Source organism: Hypoxylon trugodes, assembly GCF_022578975.1.
Source record: "Hypoxylon trugodes strain CBS 135444 unplaced genomic scaffold F4822scaffold_1, whole genome shotgun sequence".
NCBI classification, from domain to species: Eukaryota; Fungi; Ascomycota; class Sordariomycetes; order Xylariales; family Hypoxylaceae; genus Hypoxylon; species Hypoxylon trugodes.
In genome coordinates this window covers 684,229-705,912 of record NW_026250016.1, presented here as the reverse complement: position 1 = coordinate 705,912, position 21,684 = coordinate 684,229, and the positions used below count along the sequence as shown (strand labels likewise).

General features: G+C 45.6%; 4 protein-coding genes across 4 annotated transcripts; 1 reads left to right on the top strand and 3 right to left on the bottom strand.

Moving 5' to 3' along the window:
* Positions 1 to 1,678: 1,678 nt before the first annotated feature.
* On the bottom strand, positions 1,679 to 3,461 carry F4822DRAFT_6470 (uncharacterized protein). The gene is made up of 3 exons (XM_051463800.1): positions 3,079 to 3,461; positions 2,571 to 3,008; positions 1,679 to 2,511 (listed from the first exon to the last, which is right to left on the bottom strand). Exons 1-3 carry the CDS (start codon positions 3,197 to 3,199, stop codon positions 1,748 to 1,750), a joined length of 1,323 nt encoding a protein of 440 aa, XP_051319053.1. The 5' UTR covers positions 3,200 to 3,461; the 3' UTR covers positions 1,679 to 1,747.
* A 1,868-nt stretch (positions 3,462 to 5,329) lies between these two features.
* Positions 5,330 to 6,725, bottom strand: F4822DRAFT_439413 (uncharacterized protein; the record flags this gene model as incomplete). The annotated part of the gene is made up of 2 exons (XM_051462635.1): positions 5,330 to 5,830; positions 5,895 to 6,725. 2 exons carry the CDS (start codon positions 6,723 to 6,725, stop codon positions 5,678 to 5,680), a joined length of 984 nt encoding a protein of 327 aa, XP_051319052.1. The 3' UTR covers positions 5,330 to 5,677.
* A 1,107-nt stretch (positions 6,726 to 7,832) lies between these two features.
* F4822DRAFT_384160 (uncharacterized protein) lies at positions 7,833 to 10,238 on the bottom strand. The gene is made up of 4 exons (XM_051456501.1): positions 8,875 to 10,238; positions 8,771 to 8,818; positions 8,599 to 8,715; positions 7,833 to 8,528 (listed from the first exon to the last, which is right to left on the bottom strand). Exons 1-4 carry the CDS (start codon positions 9,529 to 9,531, stop codon positions 8,466 to 8,468), a joined length of 885 nt encoding a protein of 294 aa, XP_051319051.1. The 5' UTR covers positions 9,532 to 10,238; the 3' UTR covers positions 7,833 to 8,465.
* A 9,695-nt stretch (positions 10,239 to 19,933) lies between these two features.
* On the top strand, positions 19,934 to 21,499 carry F4822DRAFT_6323 (uncharacterized protein). Its single transcript, XM_051463778.1, has 2 exons — positions 19,934 to 20,293; positions 20,404 to 21,499. Exons 1-2 carry the CDS (start codon positions 20,144 to 20,146, stop codon positions 21,244 to 21,246), a joined length of 993 nt encoding a protein of 330 aa, XP_051319050.1. The 5' UTR covers positions 19,934 to 20,143; the 3' UTR covers positions 21,247 to 21,499.
* The last annotated feature ends 185 nt before the right edge of the window (positions 21,500 to 21,684 follow it).

The following is a 21,684-nucleotide window of genomic DNA, read 5'->3' as shown; positions in this document are numbered from 1 at the left end:
TAGGCCGGGGGGGCTGAAGGCATCCCTAAGATCAGCCCTACATGTGCTGTATTTGCGGGGAGGTTGGCAAGCTATTCAGCTTATTCTCAGGGGTTACTTGACTAAAAAGTCTCTTAAATATCGTAATTGATTGGCTGTAAGTTATACGTACAAAGGTTCGCCGCATGTGATAAGCCCCCGAGGTCCATCGCCCCCTGCAGTAGACCGCTATAAGGATGGTAAAGATCTTCATAATTGGCCGGCCTGGCGTAGTTTAGGGCATACAGCGGCTCTACCATCCAATCGTCCCGCTTATATCGTCGATTCTCTCGACGGAAGCCAAGAGTGAAGGATTCCGACAACACGGAACAAACAAGCCTTGAAACATTTCATCTCATCTACATAAAAAAGTGTCTATGAGAGCTGAAGAGTTGAAACAGTTTGTAAATGACGCCATCAAATTGAGAATTATGGATTCGATTTACGCATTCGAAAAGAAAATATTGCTCCTTAAATTGCCTATATCCCGACTAACTCCCGCTCACATCAGCGTAACGATAGGTACTCCGCACAGCGACCTTGTTGTTCCTCTCCTCCTCAGCCTACCGGCCCGGTAAGTTCCCGAAAGCACCGCCGAGGTGTCATCGTGCGGAGTGACCTATCCTGCAGCAAGCTCTTTCTTAAGGTCTAGGATCCCATGACCCAGCGCCTTTTTATTTGCTACGCCCAACTCGTTGTTTCGAGGCAGAACGAGGAAATCCCAAATTGCCTTCTTGAAGTCAACAGCATAAAAAGCAAGCATGTCCACTTCAGCACTAGATCCACGAGTGACAATACAATAAATTGACACGAGGCTATATGATAAGGCGTATTGGAGCAGCACATTAAAGCTATACTGCTCCGTAGGTGCTTGTTTCTGCATGCTGTCATTGCTTCGTACCATGTTATGGTGCTTTCGGCGCCGAGAACCACATAGCATTAGGGATAATATTTAGTCTCGGTGTAACACTCAACGGACCTTAAGAATTCAAGTATCGATGAGATTTCCACGCCGAATGCACCTATGTGTATCAATCGGACCGTGCGTATCAAATAGAGCTAGGGCTACTAGGGATTGCCGTCAACATATCCCTAAAGATTGCCAGTTTAATAGTCTCGAAGACGGACATTATGGCTGCCGAACAAGCTAATGATGCATCGCACAGGCCATGAGCCGAGCATGGTGGCGGAATAAACTAGTATTGACATGTCCGTAGACTAAAATAGAGGAATGTCTTAGAGCTCGTTACGTAGACACAGGGTTCAATGCTAAAGTATAACCAAATATGATTTTAGTAGAAGGGTAGACATATTTCGATTCTTAACCTGTAATACCATTCAAGTCACAAGCAGCGTTGATCTCAGTGTAGGGCCAATTCATTAATTTCAGTTCTGACTTCCTATCATCACCTATGTACAGGCTGCATCGGGGCATCCTATCCCTTAAGCCCTATGAAGAGCATGTTGCCCCTCGGCAACGTTATGACACCGGAATTGCGTCAATGCGCGAATTCCGTGACCGGAAAGGAGTGGACAGCATCACGCCATTACCTCCTCATGTCATTAGTGCGCAGCATCCTCGGGCCTCATAGAACATGCCATTAAACCAAATACGCCCGAGGAAACGGAGTCATCCACCGGTCTTCATGCATAAACAAACTGGAAATGTCCTTAATTAAACCCCGTATTTCATACAGAGGATAGGACTTAATTCGCTCTTCCACCTAGCTTATAGCCAGAGCATGCCTGCTACGGCAATGAAAGCTGCGAAAGCACTAGCACCGAGAACACGTTCTTGCCGTACACCTTCGTTTGAGTTGGTGCCCTCAGAACCACAGACTTGTTGGAAACTAGCGGTGCAAGCTGCACTAGGGGCACTGCCAGCATTACTAGCACCGTTCGAACCGCTGGTATCACCTCCGGCAGCCTGACCATTGGTACCGGGGCCACCACCGTTCAATCCGGGGATAACTTGTTGGCTACTTGACGATGCGCTTGACGATGAAGATGGGTAGTCCTTATCCATGTCCAAACCCGTGCCCAGAAGCGACTTGAGGACCGTATTGGCGTCACCATCCTCAACAGTGTTATTGGTAGCCTTCGCATCCTTGTAAACATAGCTCTTGCCAGAGTTGGTGCCGGGGGCGCTATCGGTCTGGTAGCATTCGATGGTTACTTCGCCGATGGTAGCATAGTAGTATCCGTCCTTCTGGATGTCGTTGCTGTTCCAGTCGATCGGGCCGCCTGCCCAGTCGACGGTGCCCTTGGCGTTCTTGTCAGAGCCACCGGGCCAGATAGAAAGTTGGACACGGGCCGGCGTCTGTGGGAAGTCCCACTGGTTCGACGTAGCGTTCCACGTTTTTGACTTCTCTTGCGTTCGGCCAAGCTTGCCATCCACATACCACTCAATTTTGTCAGGGGTCCACCTAATCTCATACTCGTGCCAATTCGCATTGGTGTCGGAAAGGCTGGTAATATTGGAAGAGTGGGTGTCTAATTCAAATTAGTGGCGAGCTCACAAAAAGCATGTAGAGAATGTGCAAATATCTTACAGTCGGGAATGCCTTGGAAATAGTAGTTGGTCTGGGCAATATCCAATTCGGTACCAACGAACTCGAAGTCGATCTCATCTTTGACGTCACTGAGCAGAATGAAGGCAGTAACAACACCGGCATCACGTCCCGTCTTGATCTTTGCCTTCACATTTCCATACCACATATATACCGTAGAAGCGAGAACAGTTCCGACAGAGTCAGCAGGCATGGTCAGAAGGGTGTTGCCGCTGTGAGCAAGAGGTGTGCCCTGGGCAACCCAATCGGCCTTGGTGGCGTCGCCAAGGTACTTCGATACGTCGACGATACGGTCGGTGTTGTCCATAGCCATCGTTCTGCTTGCGCAAACAGGCTCAGGGACACAAGCGTCGAGAGAGAAAGACATGCGGGGATCACATCCACCGAGACAGTATGCGCCAACACCACATTGGCCATACTCTATTCAATATCCAAGTTAGACTATGCGCCACATAAAATTTTTGATATAACCCCTCTCCATGAAACTTACGGGAACAGCAGGGAGTCTCCTCAGGGCACTTCTGAGTTAAAGAACACTGAGGCGCATCGTCAGCGAAGACGGTAGATGCACCCAATAGGGCCAAGGCCAGAGTCGGTATAGTCCGCAGCATGGTGATGAATTTGCTACTTGCTCAAGTAGACGAAACCTGACTAAAATTAATGTATTATTATATCGGTAATATATGTACCGTAGTAGAAATCGGTTTGGCGATGGAGTCGCGTGCACCTTTGTATATATGTACGGTGGTTAAATGTTCGAGATGTACTAAGCGAATGTTCGGGAAATAATTATATACAGTCGAAATTGCGAGGTTAATTAGATGTCAGTCACCGTCGGTTCCTTCTTCGTGTGGTCAAGCAAACGAGGCCAGGTAATGGTCACCGTATCGATGTGGCGTATGCGTGTATATAAACCCCAACACAAAGAGGGAGTAACAAATACGGGTATGAACGAGTCCGATGACTTATATACAAGCAACGACAAACGGCGATGTCTAGTACCTTAGCATAGACCACTTTCAAGTAATCACAACTAAAGTAACCGTGCTTTATCGGGTGTTTCAAGCGAGAGTAATGGCGGAAGCGATCGAAGCGGAACCCTTCTTTCGGAGGCTCAAAATAACGACTGCAATTATTATAATATAGACAAAGACGAGGCTATAAGAATCAATGAGCAAACAAGCATCAAAGATTCACACAGCCACCACCCGCTAGCAAAAACGCGTATAACGGAAAAAGCGAAAGGAATTACCAAAGATTGGTAAAGCGAGCCGAAAACACCTACAGGCAATTGGAGGGTTGGATGATGATGAAAAAGGGAGGAGGGAACACAGACAGTGAAGATAAAAAAGAAATCGAGTTTCAGCCCCGAATCTTCGAGAGCCAAGACCCTGGGGGGGTGACCTTGCACTTGCCCCCAACTAACCTGCCTGCCTGCCTTGCTTGCTGGCATCATGCCTAAATAGGGGAAGAAGAAGTTACATTTTGATAGGTACAATTCAAGATACATAGGTACGTACCTATAGAATATCGTATAAAATGGTGCTCGCTTGGGAATAGTAGGATAAACGTTGTGGGTCAATGCGAATTGAGTTCCACTTCAGTTGTACCAGTTCCTGCCAAAAAAGCATCAGATTGACAGGCCGTCTAAGCCGTTGGAGGCATGGAGTATTAGTGGAACTTAATTACGCTCGTCCCATTGGATCATACTATACAAGCATAAAGTTATACAGTGCTTATTATGAAGATATACATTGAATGCACAGTATCCCACCAAGTAAAAAATCTCGTATTTTTTCTCTCTCTCGACCGAACACCCTCCAACTCTAGAATAAGACATTCAGGGACCAATGACATACGAGGCGCTTTTTGTAACCTCCCTTATTTAGTTGAAATCTTCAGATCCAGGATTACTGTACTGTGTACGACAGGTACAGTTGTGCATCTCGATCGCAACTCTGTACAACTACATTACGATGTAGTAGTTTCATGTCTGTAGTTAAACACAATGTATTGTCAATCTCACTATTCTGTAACTGCTAGTCCATATGTAAGTCTAAGAACAGAGCCTAGCTCAATAGGCTAACATAAGCAGCTAAATCAACAAACATTGCCGTCAACCGAATTCCTTGACCGCACCTCTAAGCCGCAGGAGAGAAATAAAAAATTGATAACCAAAGAAAGAGTCTGACTGCATATAAAGGATGACACTTTCGGTCGAAACTACATGAGAAACCGCAAGTCCGAGCAAAGCGGAAAACACGGAAAATCTTAGAGGAAGAAGTAAGCCCAATAAAAGCCAATCATATCGAGATGTGTCGTGTCACTGCATGATTCCTTTAGCGCTCACTTTAAGAAGCCGACATATTCTACGGACGGAACCGAGACATCTTCGCATTTGGGATTTACTAGACGGAATCTCTTATCCTCTTCCTATTCCTCCTGGGCAAGTCGCGGGACAGCCGAAGCCGAGCGAAAGAGGAATGTCAAGGGTGACGCCGCCCCTGTGCAGTATATCATGCACCCCGGATTTATTTTACGGAAGGATCCGATCTGTTTGCTAGTTGAAGGCAAAATGGTGTCGACTTAGTCTTCCGATGGGATGGAAGCGAATTTACTAAACAATCCGTTAATAAAGCCGACTACGACTAAGTCAGAGATCCGGTGGGACGATCTCGAGTACCTTGCGTTGTACAAATGGGTCTCACACTAAAAGTGACACCGGAGATATTGAAGATCGTCATACACTACGTACGAGATCATACTAAAAACAGGACTGGTATCTATCTTCAACTCAATGTAGAGTGCAGTTTCATGTTTAGAGGGCCGTCTTTCAGTATCTAATCTAATAATAGGCATCTAATCATTAGACAACATAGAAACAATCATGAATACCTCCAAGTATACATGGTCAGCTTATGCCATTCAGTCGTCGTAATATGGGGAACTATTCCCGAGGCCGATGTCTCGCCTTACATCATATCCATATCATCATCGCTTGTATATGCCGTATCTATCCCGAACCTTTCCGACCTTCTCAACCCCTCCTCTATATAGGTATCTCAATACTTCCTTTCTATATTGCTCTCTTAAAACAAATACTCCCCCGCAAACGCCAGCCCTTGATGGACGACCGTCCTTAGCTCCTCAGGCATACGCAACGCCTCGGCACGACTGAAACTCGCCCATACCAACTCGTCGTGCTCCCGTGATCGTATCACTAGATCCTCATGGTTCTGCACCTATTCAACAATTATTAACTTCTACGAACATTGATACGGCATATAAGCAGAAGAGGGAATTTACCAAAACTGCATAATTCAACTGCAGACACTCCCTCCTCAACACGAGATGTGGATTATGTATCGGCGATCTCCTCGAAACCGTACTCGCTCTGCTCCCGCTTCCGCTTCTACTCCCACCACCCGAAGAATTCGTCAACGTAGCGCCATCCAGCACCGACATATTCGCACCACTTCCATCATCTTCGCCGTTTAAGAAGATCCCCACGCCATCCTCATCCCAGTCCAAGATCCTCACTTCACTAACCCGACGCACATCTTGTAGTGCACCTAGAACCCGAACGACACGGAGTCCCGTCTGCTCCGCTACGCGCCGAGCCACCGCCGCCGAAATACAAAAATCCCCTTCGCGGACCTTTCCCCCGGGAAGTTCCCATATACCAGCAACTCCCCCCGTTTCCTCTCCCCCTACTTTCCCATTTCTTTCCGCATCCCTTCCCGTCTCTCTTCGACTACCACCACCATTCCCATTCCCATTACTCAAGTGTTTATGTTGTTTATCACGAAGTCCAATCCCCCACATCGACTTCGACGTCGTTATCGAATTTGTATTTGTGTTCGTACTGGCAGTACTAAGCGTCTTAGCATTATTCCCGGCACCGTTTTCGTTCCCGTTACTAGCGCTGCCACCCGGACTCCCGGATCGCCTTAGCAGCAGCACGGACGGCCGGGAGCTGTGCGCATCCATGCGGAAGATGCACACACCGACATATAGCTTGTCAGCGGGCCGCGTAGCACTGATAGCATCAAGGTACTGCGCCCGCGACATAGCAAGTACCGTCTTCTGCGCATGCGACAGCGTCGTCTTGCGAAACGACGTCGTGGCCGTGGACATTGTTAGTTAGTCTCCGATTCCGTCCACCACCTTCGCCTATACTTGTAGCATTCTGGCAGGAAAAAAAAAATCGCGAAAATATCCTGTTTGGTCGGAGAAGTTAAGTATGGGGCGTATACCGTAGAACGCGCGTGTCAGCCCTATCTCTCGACTAGGCTCTGATCTTACCGGGAATGCACATGCAAAGTAGGATCGAGAGTATAACGGTGGTAAGTTTTAGAGAGCGGGAGACCAACGTCAGTCAAATCATGTTTGCGCGTGCGTATCCGTCTGTTCGCACGTGTTTCCCCTTTTATATCATACACGATCGATTAGTAAATCCCTCTATTCTCCCCCTCTCACCTGAGGTATATCTATGAATGGTAAGAGGATAAAAGAAGGGGGTATGACATATACACGTTCGGGAACTCTATCCCATCTTTCCCTCTTTTCCCAACTTCCCTAATAATAAGGAAGCGGCCTCATCTTTATACGACCCCCCCTCGATCTCGTTGGAAACGAAATAACGTTTCAAGCTAGGCTGAAGAGGGGTCTTGCGTGGCTACATATAGGTATTAGTTTTATTTACTCTTTCGGGAAACCCGTAAAGTTAACTTTTGAGTTATAACAACGTTGTTCTACCGTTCATGCGTGGCAAATAGAGTTTGTTCCCTCCACTAATGAAGCCAATCCAAGGTGTCGGGTTTCTAGTAGAATCGGGGAACATAATACCTAATATACGCAAGACGGGCACCAAAGCATTCTAGTATAGAGTACATGTAACAACAAACTTGATGCAGTATCACCTCTTTCGCCCCTTGACATATCACAAGGAAAGGTCGAGATAGTACAAACACAGAATCCAACGCAATACAAAACCATACAAAACCATACAAGTAAATGGTATCATCGACGCCCACAAATATGAAACTCATTACGCGGGACCTGAGGTACACAAAGCTTAGGAGACAAATTGGATATAGGTATCACATCCTAAATAAAAACGTGAACTATTGGAAATGCGACACTCCTGTAGTCTTGCGTAAAATTTAGACTGGCATGCTCTAGCATCACTGGTAAAACATTGTATCATATAAATGCACAGCACAAGATTATTGACCTGACGTATTTAGCTTTAGAAATGTCCATTGCAATAGCTATCAAGTAGTATACAGTAGCGGTTAGAATAGCTTATTTTTTGGGGCAGTAAAGAATTATCAAACCACAGAAGTGTATCCGATGAAATGACTCGATAAAGCATTAATGCCATGTTTCGCAGGACGTCTTTTTACAAATCAGAACCCTTTTGCCCTTCTTTCCACACTATGCCTTTCGCACGATAATCCTCCGAATTTGCATGTCCGAAGTCTGTAGACTCCCCTAAAATCCGATAATCTGACAATCCTGCCATTCTCCCGCGGGGGAAAATGTGCTGTGAAAGAAAAGAAATACCCTATCCTCGCCGAAACAGATATACCGAAAGACCAAACGTGAAAAGATCGGGACTAGGACGATAACGGCGGGCCGTCTTTCGTCTCCATATATCCCATGTCGTTGAGGGAACTAGACGAGTTCGAGTTGTGATTACGATGCCTTCTTCGCCCAGTGAGATCGCCAGATGCGACCTCTAGGAACCTATTGGAACCTGTATTCTCTTACAAAACCTAACAAGAATGAGCAGATCGAAGCATAAGAGGGTGGTACCGATGCCAGAGATAGGACACTCAAGGACAAGATGTATCAACAAGCACCTGGAGTTGCTTAACGTGCCTTTGGCGTGGAGAACAGTTCAGGGAAATGTTCTTTAGCATATTGTTCGCATGCCTATGGCAGTATGAGTTAATAAAGACGGCCTTATGTATATATTAAATTGAGACAAGACATAGTAACTAACCTTAGCGGGTTTGCCAACTTTCTGACCAATGGTCTTCCACTTATTGTTCTCGTAATCCTTTATGGCACTGAGAAGCGCCTGGCTCTCGTCCTCGGCAAATTCGGCATAGTGCATATCCTAGATGATTATTAGCAATGGATATGAGAAGGGGCTCCAGATCGTGGGGTCATACCTTATACCAATGCTTCTTCACACTGCCTTCGGTTCTCGTGGGGAAGGTCTGTTATTACAGTCAAGTTAGTTAAAACCTCATCAAAGAATTTTTGTGAGTCTAACCTTGGCAATCTCTGCCCAACTGCTGCCCTGGTCTCTCATAGCCTTGAGTCGGAGCTCCTCGGCAGGAGTCCAGGGGGTATTTGTTCGGCTCTTCTTAGCTGGGGGCGGGGCGGAAGGGGTGCTGGTCTCTTCCTTAGTCGGCACAGCAGGTGGGACCACCGGGGTGACCTGCATCGGAGCGGTAGCCGGCGCGGACACTGGGGTCACAGCCGGGGCAGGAGCGGGTGTGGTCGCGGTAGGGGCCGCGGCGGACGTGGCAACTGGGGCAGGAGGCGCCGGGTTAGTAGCAGGTGCATGCGACTGCTGATGAACCTGCTGGTGTGCCTGCTGTTGGTGCGGCGCAGCTCTCTTGCGGCCACGGGGAGGAGCAGGAGCCGGAGTTGGAGTTGGGGTAGATTGCTGAGACGGTGCTACTGCCGGCTGCGGGATGGTCATCGGAGGCGGAACCGGCGTAGCATGATGCGGTTGCGTCTGGTGAGATGACTGATGATGCGCGTGCTGAGGGTGGGAACCGTGGGGCTGCTGGTGGGCCTGGTTCTGATGTTGTTGATGCTGAGAAATCTGCTGATGATGTTGCTGGCCATGGGACGGATGAGGTTGGGCACCGGGGTTCGGAGGTTGCTGCGTATAACCAGCGAATTCATTCCGACGTGACATCTCGGCTTGGTACGGGTGATTAGAGCTGTATCACAGAACAAATATTAGCTTGCCCATACGGCTTGGTGTTGCTGAGAAAGACAACAGCGAGACGCGATATGATCATGGCTGCACAGCATTGGGCGTTCCTAAATTCAACAAACGGTAGGGAGCTGGCTAGACCAGAATGGCACGCCGTTGACTTAAGGTGAGTTGAGATAAAATAAAAGAACGAGGGAACAAGGGTGTGTCGAAAGCAGGCGAGCTGCAGGGAAGTAATAATAATAAATGTGGGCTAGGTAGACTCGTGTAGTGTAGAAGACCAGGTGAAGCTATCACCAGGGGTCCCACCACTCGCGGTGGAGCAGGGACAAAAACAGCCTGGTTGAATGTTTGCGGGACAGGTCCATGATTGAGACAGCAGATATACTTTTGGTACATATATGACCATGTCTACTATACAGACAAGGCTGGTGGTATGTATATGTGTACGAGCTGTCTGGGGTAGTAGGAGGTAGACGAGGGAGGGGGGCGGAAGGAGGAAATGGGGGAGAGGGAAAACGTGTATGTGTGTATGTATGTGTGTGTATAGGCGTATGTACGTATGAATGGATGTAGGTATGTACGTAGGTATTCGGAAGGACGAACTGGGTAGGTACAGTACCGTGGAAGTACATGGGGACAACCTTGGGACAACATGGGGACGACAAGTATAGAGAGAAAAAGGGAATGTACTTACTGCATGCCATCACTCGCGTGCTGAGTGGAGTTGGGGGCATAAAGGTACTCCGGCACGGGGCCGACCTGCCACTGCTGCATGATCTGAAAAAGGGAAAACTAGCGTCAGCTATAATTACAATAAAAATGAAAATAATACCAATGCCTCTTGTTCCTGATACAACTGATAGAGTCAAAGTGCATGGACAAAAGCTAGAGCATCGGAAGGAGGGGGGAAATAAATAAACGGGACTGAGTCAAAATTGGGGGAACAAGAGAAAAGAAAAAAAAATCAAACGGATTGTATGTATGTATGTAGGTTGTATGGATGAATCAACGATTGATTTGGTCGAATGAACAGAATGCTAAGGGTAAGGCCGAGGTACAAGAAGCTGCGATTGCGCCTCGCAAAGAGACAGGGAGGCGAAGTAAGGAGCCAGAGAAAGAGATTGGGATTCGTGAGTTGACTCGATGGTGGCGGTAGACAATAAAAAATTATCACTGGCTTATGAAAATTTTGGACAAATGAGATGTTGCGACAAAGAAGCGCGATAATATGAAATGGGGTGGTAAGAGTGGTAGATAGGCCGTAATGGTGGTGGTTGTGATAACAGCGGTAACAAGTTATGTGTAGGTAGCAATGATGATGAAATGGGAGGGCGACGTATCATAGGATATCATAGGAAGCGAGCCCATGTATCTGCATACGCGAGGTAGTCGGAAGGGGATTCGGTGCATTTTTTTTAATTAGTCGACAACGTGTAGTGAGCAAATGGCGGTTATAGGGTGTAGTAGTGGTGAGATGTTGATGATGTTGCTTGACCTAGAATCCTTCCCTAGCAATAGATACTGTACATTATCATCGCTGAAGGGTTGGTATAGCTAGGTAGGTGAGTGAACATCATTTTTTTTTTTTGCGACAGGCCTCCCCAATCGGGAAAGACGCGATTTGTCTTGAATAAGTTCGCGCAACTGAACCGAACACCTCTTTTTTTTTGTTTTTGCGCTGCTGCAGGCGGCCGTAGATGAATGATGTCTTGAGTGGGGAATCATAAAGGGAAATACGGGAATACAAATAATGGTAAAAAGTAGATGGTACTCAAGAGACTTACGGGCAATCAGAGGTTGAATTGGCTGTATGCAAAAATGCGAAATAATTAGTAGCGCATAGGAGTCGCGGTCGTTATGTGTCGAACTTTGTTTCTCTTGCTGTTGCGGAACCACAAAGTATACGCAATCAAGTCCGAGTTTGTTTTTCTTCACTCGGTCGCGTACCGGTTGGTTTGTTTCTTTCCTGATTTTTTATTTTATTTTATTTTTCCTTTTCGCTACGTTGAGCGAGGATAAGGAAAGCAGGACGGGGAAGACTCGAATTGAATTCGAATGCTTAATAGCTACGACGGACGAGACGCGTCTGCGGTTCCGGTACCCGTTACAGGTAGACAGAATTGAGCCCACGTCGCAAAAAGCTGGGATAAACACCGTTAGACGTTGCGCGCGCGGATGTAGTCTGACGAGAAAGGTTTAGTCAATTCGTATAGGCGTGTGTAGGCGCAAACACCGACGCCGATGAATCAAAAAGAGACCTCGAGGTATTATGAGGGTTGGGGTTGGGTTGAATATTGTTGTAACGACAGGGGAATGGATGGGAATTGAATGTATCGTGCTTCAAACCCGCCCAAGTACGAAGTACCTTGGTGTGAGAAAGAGAGAAGTAGAGGGAACAAACTGTGTGGATGGGGATGGGGGGAGGGGTGCAGATTGATGAACCGTGGGAAAGTTTAGGGAAAGTACAAAGTAGAGAGTAGAGGGAACAGAGGGAATTCCGTCCGAGGGTAGTAACGATGGCAAAACTTTGCTCTCTACTCCTGCGCACGGGCCCCACTTCTACACAGCCCCCCTAGTTGGCCTGTGCTAATGAGCTAATCCGTTCTGTCCGTTCTGTCCCGTCTCCTAGGGCTTGCTGTGTTATGAATGGCTAATTGCTAGCACGCTTGCGGCATAAACAAGTACAATGTAGAGGGCGGGGAATGTTTTTTTTCTCTTCTATTCCCCCAATCGAAGTACCTTGGTACTTTAGACTATTAAGAAAAATACCGGGATGTGGATGCGTCGCATATGCGCGGTAAATCGACTATAGTGTAATAACGTGAGGGTATTTAAAGTTGGAATGGTGTAAAAAAAAATACTAAAACGAAAAACGATCGTAGCGGTTTAATGTTTAATGTTGTGGTATAGGAATGTACAAATGTTTGCGTGGCGTTTGGTTCTGTGCTTTTTTTTCTTGTCGCCGTACTAGCCGGATCGACACGATAGAAGAAAATCGAAGGTCACGATACCTCTTAGGTTAAAAAGAGAAGGAAAAAAAAAGCGTGTTTTTTTTTTTTTTTTTTTTTTTTTTAAATTCTTCTCGTTCGGTTGGTCAAGACCGGCGGGCCTCCAGAATTGTCGCAAAATGAATCGCAATTGTCAATCTGCAAACTTGCAATGGTTTTCAATTGCCAAACAGGGATCCTCGACTAGTAGGAGAAGAATAAAAAAGTAGATGCGACAAAAAGTACATACATCTGCAATGGATAGAAAGGAAAAGTAACTTTGGATGTGTAGAATGTAGAGTAGAGATGGATCCTGATACTTGAATAATGCAGCAAAAAAACTCAACTAACCAGGACTCGGACGCGGTTAACCGTCTCTTGGGAGTACTTTTGATCAAAGTACTGGTATCTTAGGCTTAGACTGGTCGATGTTCTGGATTGGTGTCTAATCTTTTTCCCCCTTCTTGTGCGGCCCTGGGGGTGTGTGGGTTCGAACGACTGGCACCTCAAGAAGAAAAAGTGTGGAAAAGGTTAAGATTTCACGGTACGCCGTGGTCGAAGGTGGAAAGTACCTTTAATGTTCGAGCCAGCATGGCCCTTAAGAGGATTTCGACTCTTTTGATTCGTTAGATCAACTCCAGGTGGGGGTCTTTAAATCTCTTGGCTATCACTGTCCCGGTTTAACCCTTAACTCGGTTAATCATGGGTCAAGATTCGGAGCTACCCCTACCATACAAAAAAGTACCTCATAGGCGATTATCAATTCCCAATTTCCAATTTCCATCCATATCTACACCGAGGAATTTGTTAAGGCTCCAAGGTTCCAAGATTACTTGTCAGCTTATCTTTTAAGGTATGTTATTCACGTGATCTTTTTTCTATTGAGTCCAATTCTAAGCAAGAATCTTATTTCAAAATGTATATTTTCTCTTAGTTTAAAGTTCTGAGGATTCTAAGTCTTTTTTAGTTCCTTTTACGAAGCGCAAGTCGCATTACTTAGCTGTGTACATAGCAGTACTAATCTTTACCTTTTTCACATGGACCTAAAAGCTACATGTATTCCATGTTGTGTAGCAAATAAGTGATGTACTTGGATGGAACTTGGACATGACATTGGAGATGTCTTGTAAGTGTCTTTTCGTGTGAAGCATGTACCTACCCAACTACATGAAGACAGGATACTATTTCAAGTACTGTATATCAAGGCAAGCTATACAATATGTAGTAAGGAACAAAACTACCCCCCTTACCGTTACATACATGTAGCGTACATAATTATGAGATATATGTAGACAGGTACATCGAACGAAAGCAGAGCGGCCAGCGACATATAACATGCACTCACCTCGTACTATGATCCATGGTTATGAGGACGATGCAGCTATCCGCCCCGAGTCTTCAATTAGTATAGTACTCAAGTATACCAAGTGTAACGTTTTAACTAGGTATAAGCCCCTTCTTGAAGGATACCTTTATATATTTATCCATGTCATCCACGCAGGTTTCCCCAAAGTGTATGTAGTGTAGATACCCAGGTTATGTACCGTAGGACTTGATTCTTTACATAAAAAATGTACCCGGGTAAGTGGTTAGTTGTACGGGTGGACACATACCTACATTAGAAGTTGTGGCTAGTATCCATAATATGGACCTCTGCTACGTACTTATTTTCAAGGTTACTTGCCTAATGTAACCATTGGCTAGTAGTTTACGATGAGAGTTGACCCGCTTACTTATATACATGACCTCGACCAAAGATCAATTAGATAATTAGCAAATAACATTCTTTTCGTATAGACGTTTCGATATTGAGATGTCCAATAAGTTAAGTATATGTTTATTCATATTCTCAACTAAGATTCAAAGGCTGTTATTACAGCAATTTCAATGCAAGTTAGTATTGGGTTAAAAGACAATACCTATTAATATATGGATTTAGGTCATGATGCCAAGAACATGCAACGCAGGGTAGTACTCTCTAGTCAAGTACATACTGCTACTTCTCCCCGCAGTACGAGTACACGTACCCCTTCGCGATACTTCAACTCCCAGTCCCGCAAGTACCTATATGATCTAGGTACGAAGCATATATGCAATGCAGCCTCGCGGTCACCTTAAGATATGTCTATTAATGCTTGTCTATTCTAGTATTCGTACCGTCTACTTGCCACTTATTTCACCTTTACTGTTCTATTCTCGCTTTTAGACTAAGACGTCCGAACAACGCCAGGAGCAAACCGCTCCATCGTCTATCACATCAATAAGGGTCTCGTCGACTTCCTATAATCACGACCTTGGAACCAAAACACATCATCATGGCTTCTAATCCGTACCTCAAACAAAAGGTGAACTTGGACTTATGTCGTGCCCATATCCAGCGTGGTATTGGTTCATTTTCAGACATTGTATCCAGGTGTAACTTGCTACCCAGGTAACTTCTTATAAAACATCCTAGGTGCTTGTTTTCGTTTTGTCCTTATACAACAGGTGCAGTAGTCAGTTTGACAACGAAACAGTAGCACATGGGGCAGTCATACCGTCGCTCGCACTTTCAGAAACACGGCATTCGTCTTTGGAACGAATTAAAGGTGCATCGTCGGCATGAAGCATATGGAGTGCATCACTTGCTATTGTACGCAAGCGGAAAATCGTTACCACGCACCGGATATGCGCATACTCAGGGACGAACAGCTATCGTGTGTAATTTCTAGAGTCCGTTTTGCCGGAAGGTGCCACGAATTTTCGCCGTATAATGAGAATAGCCGTTTCTCCAATTATCCAGACCAAAGCAGTATAACTTTACGGCGATGAATTAAGAAACCAGTTGGATGTCCTTGATACTTGGATCGAGCCATTGTACTACAAGTTCGTACAACTTGGACACAACTATCTCCCTAGCCTCAGTAAGAGTGTAGGTTGTCTCTCGACGCCTATGTCTCTCTGAGGGTACTATAAAGAAAGTATGCAATTCGAGATATGAGGAAGGCCTCGCTAAGGCACATCCAGCAAGCTAGTCTCCTGAAAAATCGGCCTATACGACATATATAATGAATTGTTTTAGATTCTCACCTTTATAATCAATAGCGAGTTAGCCTAGAAGCCGACCTCGCCAAACCATTCGCCATCTGTTAGAAATGTTCTTGCGTTCTTCGCGTTATAATGATATTGGTGAGTGTTAGGTGACTTGAGGTTGCGCTACCTTAGGGTAGTTCGGTATTGAGGCTCTGCAATCTGGGTGTGCATTACATCTACGCCCCCAGGACGCGTGGAATACGGATTTAAGCGGCGTAGGTCTATGATGGTTTAAACTCGAAAGCCGAGGCTTGGGAATCGCGCGGGGGTAAGTGCTTCAATCCCCAATGAAGGAAGTAAGCACTGGCCAAATAGGTTTGACATTGCTTCATTGCAACGAGAAACGAAGGTAGGGCGCTGCTCGTTAGACGATGAGATTGGTAAAAATCTATGAGTGAACATATACCACGAAGACAACGTTGGTGCGTATACGAATAAGAGAAGATTTACCGGACCGCAGAGCCGAGATCTGCCACTATTGGGAAAGGCCGACAGTCGAGTCCCGGTAGATGATCATTTAGTTTTCATCATTCATCCCATCCCGTCATAATCCGTCTGCCTGTTGAAAATGCCTCGACTATTTTTCAATGCAAACAGTTGTCATCTGGTCTTTTTTAATGCTTGATCGACGGCTGGGCTAGGCCGAAATGGTCCACTTCTAACACGACATATTCATGTGTTCTCGAAAAATTAGAAGGATTGAAACTATGGAGGTAACAGACTGTCGGAATGCGGTTTGAGAATTGCGACTCTGACCACGATTATTACTAACAATCCAGGCACACAATAATGGCGTTAGAGCAGGGGTATGGTATGGGGACGAGATGATTCGTACCTAGCTTGATATGGGTAAGGGGAATAAATCGTCTTTTCCACCTAAGTAGGTACTTTTGTCTATTTTGCCCAAAATCCACACCTTCCATATATTGGTTATAGCGTTCGTCATTCAGGGCTGAAGCTGTATTAAAACTATACTAAATCCACGTTATGCGTACGTGGGTTCTAGGTAACGAATAAAAGAAAGTAAAATTATGGATTCGCTATGCTCTCGAATGATGAGGCAGATTAGATGCTCACTTGACTTGCAGACTAGACCGCTCAAACCACAATAGGGTCGACGTCCGGTAAGGTGTGAACTTGATAAGGGTAATAGATAGAGGCTATACCAAGTAGGATAAGTTAAAACAATGATTCTAGACGTAAATCGTATTATGAACCATGTATGCTACAAATCTGAATAAATCCTAGCAGGATATTAAATTGCTTTTGACTCTTCATATCGTTTTCAATATGATAGGATGGCATCGAAACTAGCCCTCGAGTTGGTGTTTATAGTAGTAGCTTGAGGGGTAGTTTCAATGTTCTTGCCTGTCGCTCTAATTAAGAAGTATTAGCCGTGGCGGTTAGGGCTGATATGCTTCTGATACTCGAATAGCATCGTCGCCTCTCGCGAAAAGAGGCCAAACTTGGGCATATGCAGCGGGTTGGCAATTGGGTCTGGCGCTTACACCCTGGTTTCCCATGAGAAAGCATTGTCGTTTTAGGTAACTCAGCCGCTCGTTTCTCTATTTCTATAACTTGATAAGATGCTTAGAGATAATATTTTGAACGCATCTTAGACAACTGTTACCCCGCTTGTATCTTGAGACTTTCGAAGTCATAAAGTTGAAATCCAAAATTATTCTAGTTCAGGGTCAATGTAGCGTGCCACTTTGGCGGAACCCTAGATGAAGCTTAACTGCGGTTCGGGGTGCATTAGTCTGTCTCTATTTAACCCATACGTAAAGTACATCATGTATGCTTAGGTACTAATGCATGTACGTACCTACGTATATGTAGGTATAATCAAAGGGGGGTTCGTTATGTGTCTTGTGCGTCTTCGGGTTTCGGATGGAATATTTACACGAGGTGTGTAGGTATCAAGAACCCGACGCTTAGCGTATATGGGGAAATCAATGTATCGAAATTAATGTCAATATCTAGGTATTTTAGCATCGCAATGTTTCGATTCATATGTAGATAATAAAGGTTCGGGGTGTTCTGGATTGCATACTAGTATTTGGACAGGGGCCGATGCTACATGTGTAGGTTCTTGGCAAGTTTCGACGGCGGTGAACTGTAGACAAGGATAGCCTAGGTACACTAACCGCTGAAGAACCGGCTACTCGGGCTACTACCTGCTTAGACTAGAGTATGAATTCATTAATACAGGACCTACAGTACATATAAGATACCATAGCTAAAGCATAAATTGCATTGTTTCGTTGCCAGTTAAGAGAAGAGCTTACTTGGTATTATTTGCTTGGTATTGGATAGAGATGAGAAATGGCGTTATGATACCTTTGTTTTATACAAATGAAACCAAACGAATTTATGACATCTAAGCTTGAATTTTTAGCCGGTTTCTTGTTATGAGATCTTGAGATCTGCTAGGCTTGGCAATTAAGCTAAGTAATCGGAGGGAGCCCGGACTCTTTTGTATATTCCGTAACAACTCTTTATTAACAGGTCATTATTATTTGCGGCTCTATCGGCCATTTGATCTTCTCCGGAAATCCAGTTGATCTTGACGCTTGGGACAACATATGTACCGGTGACATCTTATTACGTCATTAACTTTTTGTGGAAAAAGAATGTCTAGAACATCAAAGTCGGCATCTTCCATCTGTATCCATAAAGACGAATTTTATTTGTTTCGAATTGACGAAATCACCCCAAGATCTCTTTGGAACTTTTTGTCCTTGCGAAATCATTTACGATTCTTTCAGCCGATAATCGATACTACCATAACTATCGTAACCGCCATAATATGTAGATTTCTCGTATCTGATGTAGCAGAGCCGCGGACGGCTGAGCGAAAGAGGAATAGAAGGGTGTTTTAAGGTTCCATGCTAACCAGGGGTAAAGACAAACTACGTCGTAGCGGGGTTGAGATGACCAATCATAATCCCTACATATTGAGTAAGCGCGTGTCTGTAACACGGTGAAGCAACGTCCATACAAAACCCAACCGATGTCAAACCCTTCTCCCGACACAGACCCTTCTTCTTTTTTCCACCCCCCCGAAACCACACGAGACCACCACCGATACTACCAATATGATACCTCCGTGTCCCTGCGTCGAGTAGCTTCAATTCGAGTACCGATCGAGTCTACACTATACCCTCTATACCCCATTCAAACAATATTCTCAACTGCTAAACGTGCGCTGCTACTTAATTCTCCGACGTTCGTATATCACAATGGCCAAAAAACAGGTTAGTCGGCTGGCAACCTGAATATGACTTCCACTACCAAACCAAGGTAGTGTAAGATAAGGGGTCAGGTCAGAGGGGAAGCCCCTCTTCTCTGTAACCTGAGCAAGAGGGCGACCGCTCTTTTCTATTCCACTATCGAAACGAACATGGGTACCTTGGAACCAAGCGACAAAACACACAAAAGTGCATCCCATCTAGATCTGGATGGCCTTCTTTTATGTTTTTTTTTTCAGTCGACCCCATGCTCGTCATGGTTTGTGTTGCATCTAACACTGTCGTGCAGTGTAGTATCTATAATTTCTTAGAGGGCTAGGCTATGAGGTCTCGAGAGCTTCGAGCATCTGCTCGCTCTTCTATTAGAGTGAAGCTACAGAGACTATCACCCTCAAGCAAAGTATACACTGCTTTAGAGCAGCGTATCGCTGATATATTCAACCCCAAATTTCATGAATATCTTCTCGGGTTCGTCCGTCTTCAAAGATCGACTCGGATAATAGAAGTGGATTTATATCCACTCACCATTCGAGCCGCCTAGAACTGGCCGCTTTGGATCGATAGACATGGATGTCAGCCCAGCGCATCAAGCCAAGATTTATGCTTCCGTCCTCGTTGCATCCACCCCATCTTAGCTTCTCGTTACAGGGCTACAGACACTCGAAGAGCTGTATGCGAGATGTGGTAGTGCCCACCCCCGTCAACATGGCCCCTAGTTCGTCTAGGATGTGTATGCCAAGTATCATGATGTAGAAGATGCATTACCGTTATTATCTGCTTTTCGTCCCACTGACTCTTACTTCTGTTCTTCCGTTTTGTTCCCTCTTTACCATCGTGTAGGTTCGACAACTGTATCATTCACAACGTTGTTGCGTGCCTCCTTTCTTTTCTTTTCGCAGCTAGCGACCACTTTCTTTCATTGTCCAACTGGCTTGGCTGCTTACGCTCTTTTGAATAATATTATCTTCCTCGTCGGTGTTATTTTTGGGTTGCTCTACGACTATCTGCTTGATTCGTTTTCGTTTCTGGTTTATCCACCTCATCTCCAGTGCGGCGAGAACGAACCTGGCAGGTAACTCACTGGAGATACAAACAATCTAACATAACCAAATCGAAACATTCAGATAACCCTATCTTATTAACCCGACGATTTTGCAATCCCACTTCAATTCTTGAAGCAGCACGGTCTGCCTATTTACACATACCCGTTTTTAAACCTTCGATTCGTCAAAAATAACGCCATACTTTTTTCTACAATATCACGATACAAAGCAAGACATGATGTCCCCGCCGATGCAATTAATAGCTTCTTCCGGTGTTCCGTACACACCAACGAGCGATGCCCTTGATCGACATGAGTACGGGGTCACTAAGAATAGAAAACTCGTCGCCTCAACTGGTGGAGGAAGGGCCTGGAGTGAAGACGAGGTAAGAGTAGAGTTTAGTCTATGTTATATACTATGCTATTCCACCTCCCAAGCAGAATTAGCATAAACAGTGTACCTCGTGTATCAGCGACTAATAGAGAACTAATATAGGAAGTATATCTGCTTCAAACCCGTCTCCAAAAGATGCCATACAAGCATATTGCGGCTCACTTGAAGAAGACCGAATTAGCATGCCGTCTTCATTATCACCAACTTAGTCACGGAAGTAACCGTCGCAAGCGTACTACATCCGTATCCTCGGGCTCTTCTACCGGGCATTCCCCCATATTACCAGCTACCGTTCCGTCGCCCATCCAGGAGTCATCTTCCCGCGATACGTCTCCTATCACAAGTGCTGGTGGTCACGATGGCGATTCACCTAACTATACGACATCTGTGCAACTTCCTAGTATCATGACGAGCACCAATACTTCGCCTCGCCTCCCAGCCATCCTCCCGAAGCCCACATCTATTACGCTTCCGAGTGCCGCTCCCTCAGCATCATGTAGCTATCCTGTTCAAGTTCCGGAGGCGTCTCGGTCACTCGCACCATCCCCATTTCCTCAGCCGTCGCCCATCAACCAGGCGCCCGTCCTTCGACTCGACTGTTCGCTTCCGCCACCCGCCACGCACGTAGATATGCCTCGGCTTCAGTCAATATACGCTGCGCATCGGTCGTCATTCTGGGGTGCTATCGCGTCTGAATATGGCTCCGGAATTAGCCCAATCGTCCTAGAGCAGGCATGGAAGGCAAACATGCTTGCTACGGGTGGTCAAACTCCAATTACACCAGTTACTAGCCCCAACGATCGCGACAGTCTTTACGAAAAACATGACAAGACTCGTATTAGTGCCATTCTTGGCATTGACGCCAATCCGCGGAGTCCGAAAGAAAGAGAACTAGTCCGAAGATTAGAAGAGGAACGAAGCGTTAGCGTTACCGCCGGCGCTTAGGGAGGCGATCTTTAAGATTCCATGATTCAGACTCCTATTAGAGACCGAATGTGGTTGATGTCTATCAGTAGGGGCAATTCCGCTCTCGAAGCAGCTTATTGCTGTCTCCGTTCCCATTTTTTCTGCTTTACTCTTGTATACCTCTAGCTTTCCTTATGCGTCTCAAACTCATCCACATTTACATATCGACTTTATTTGAAATACGTGATGGTCGCAATGGCGGCCATCAATGAATAAACAACCACTTCATCATTTCTACTTTGGGTTTTTGACGGCGACGGCAAGGGAGGGTCGGATTGGCTTTGTAGTCAGAATAGTTCAGTTTGCCTACCTACGATGAGTAGGGTCTCTTTTCCTCACGGGCATGCAAGTCTATTACATCGGGTGGTATTCTGTTAACAAACAGGGAGGGTAGTTGACACTGGAGGTGGTACAGTG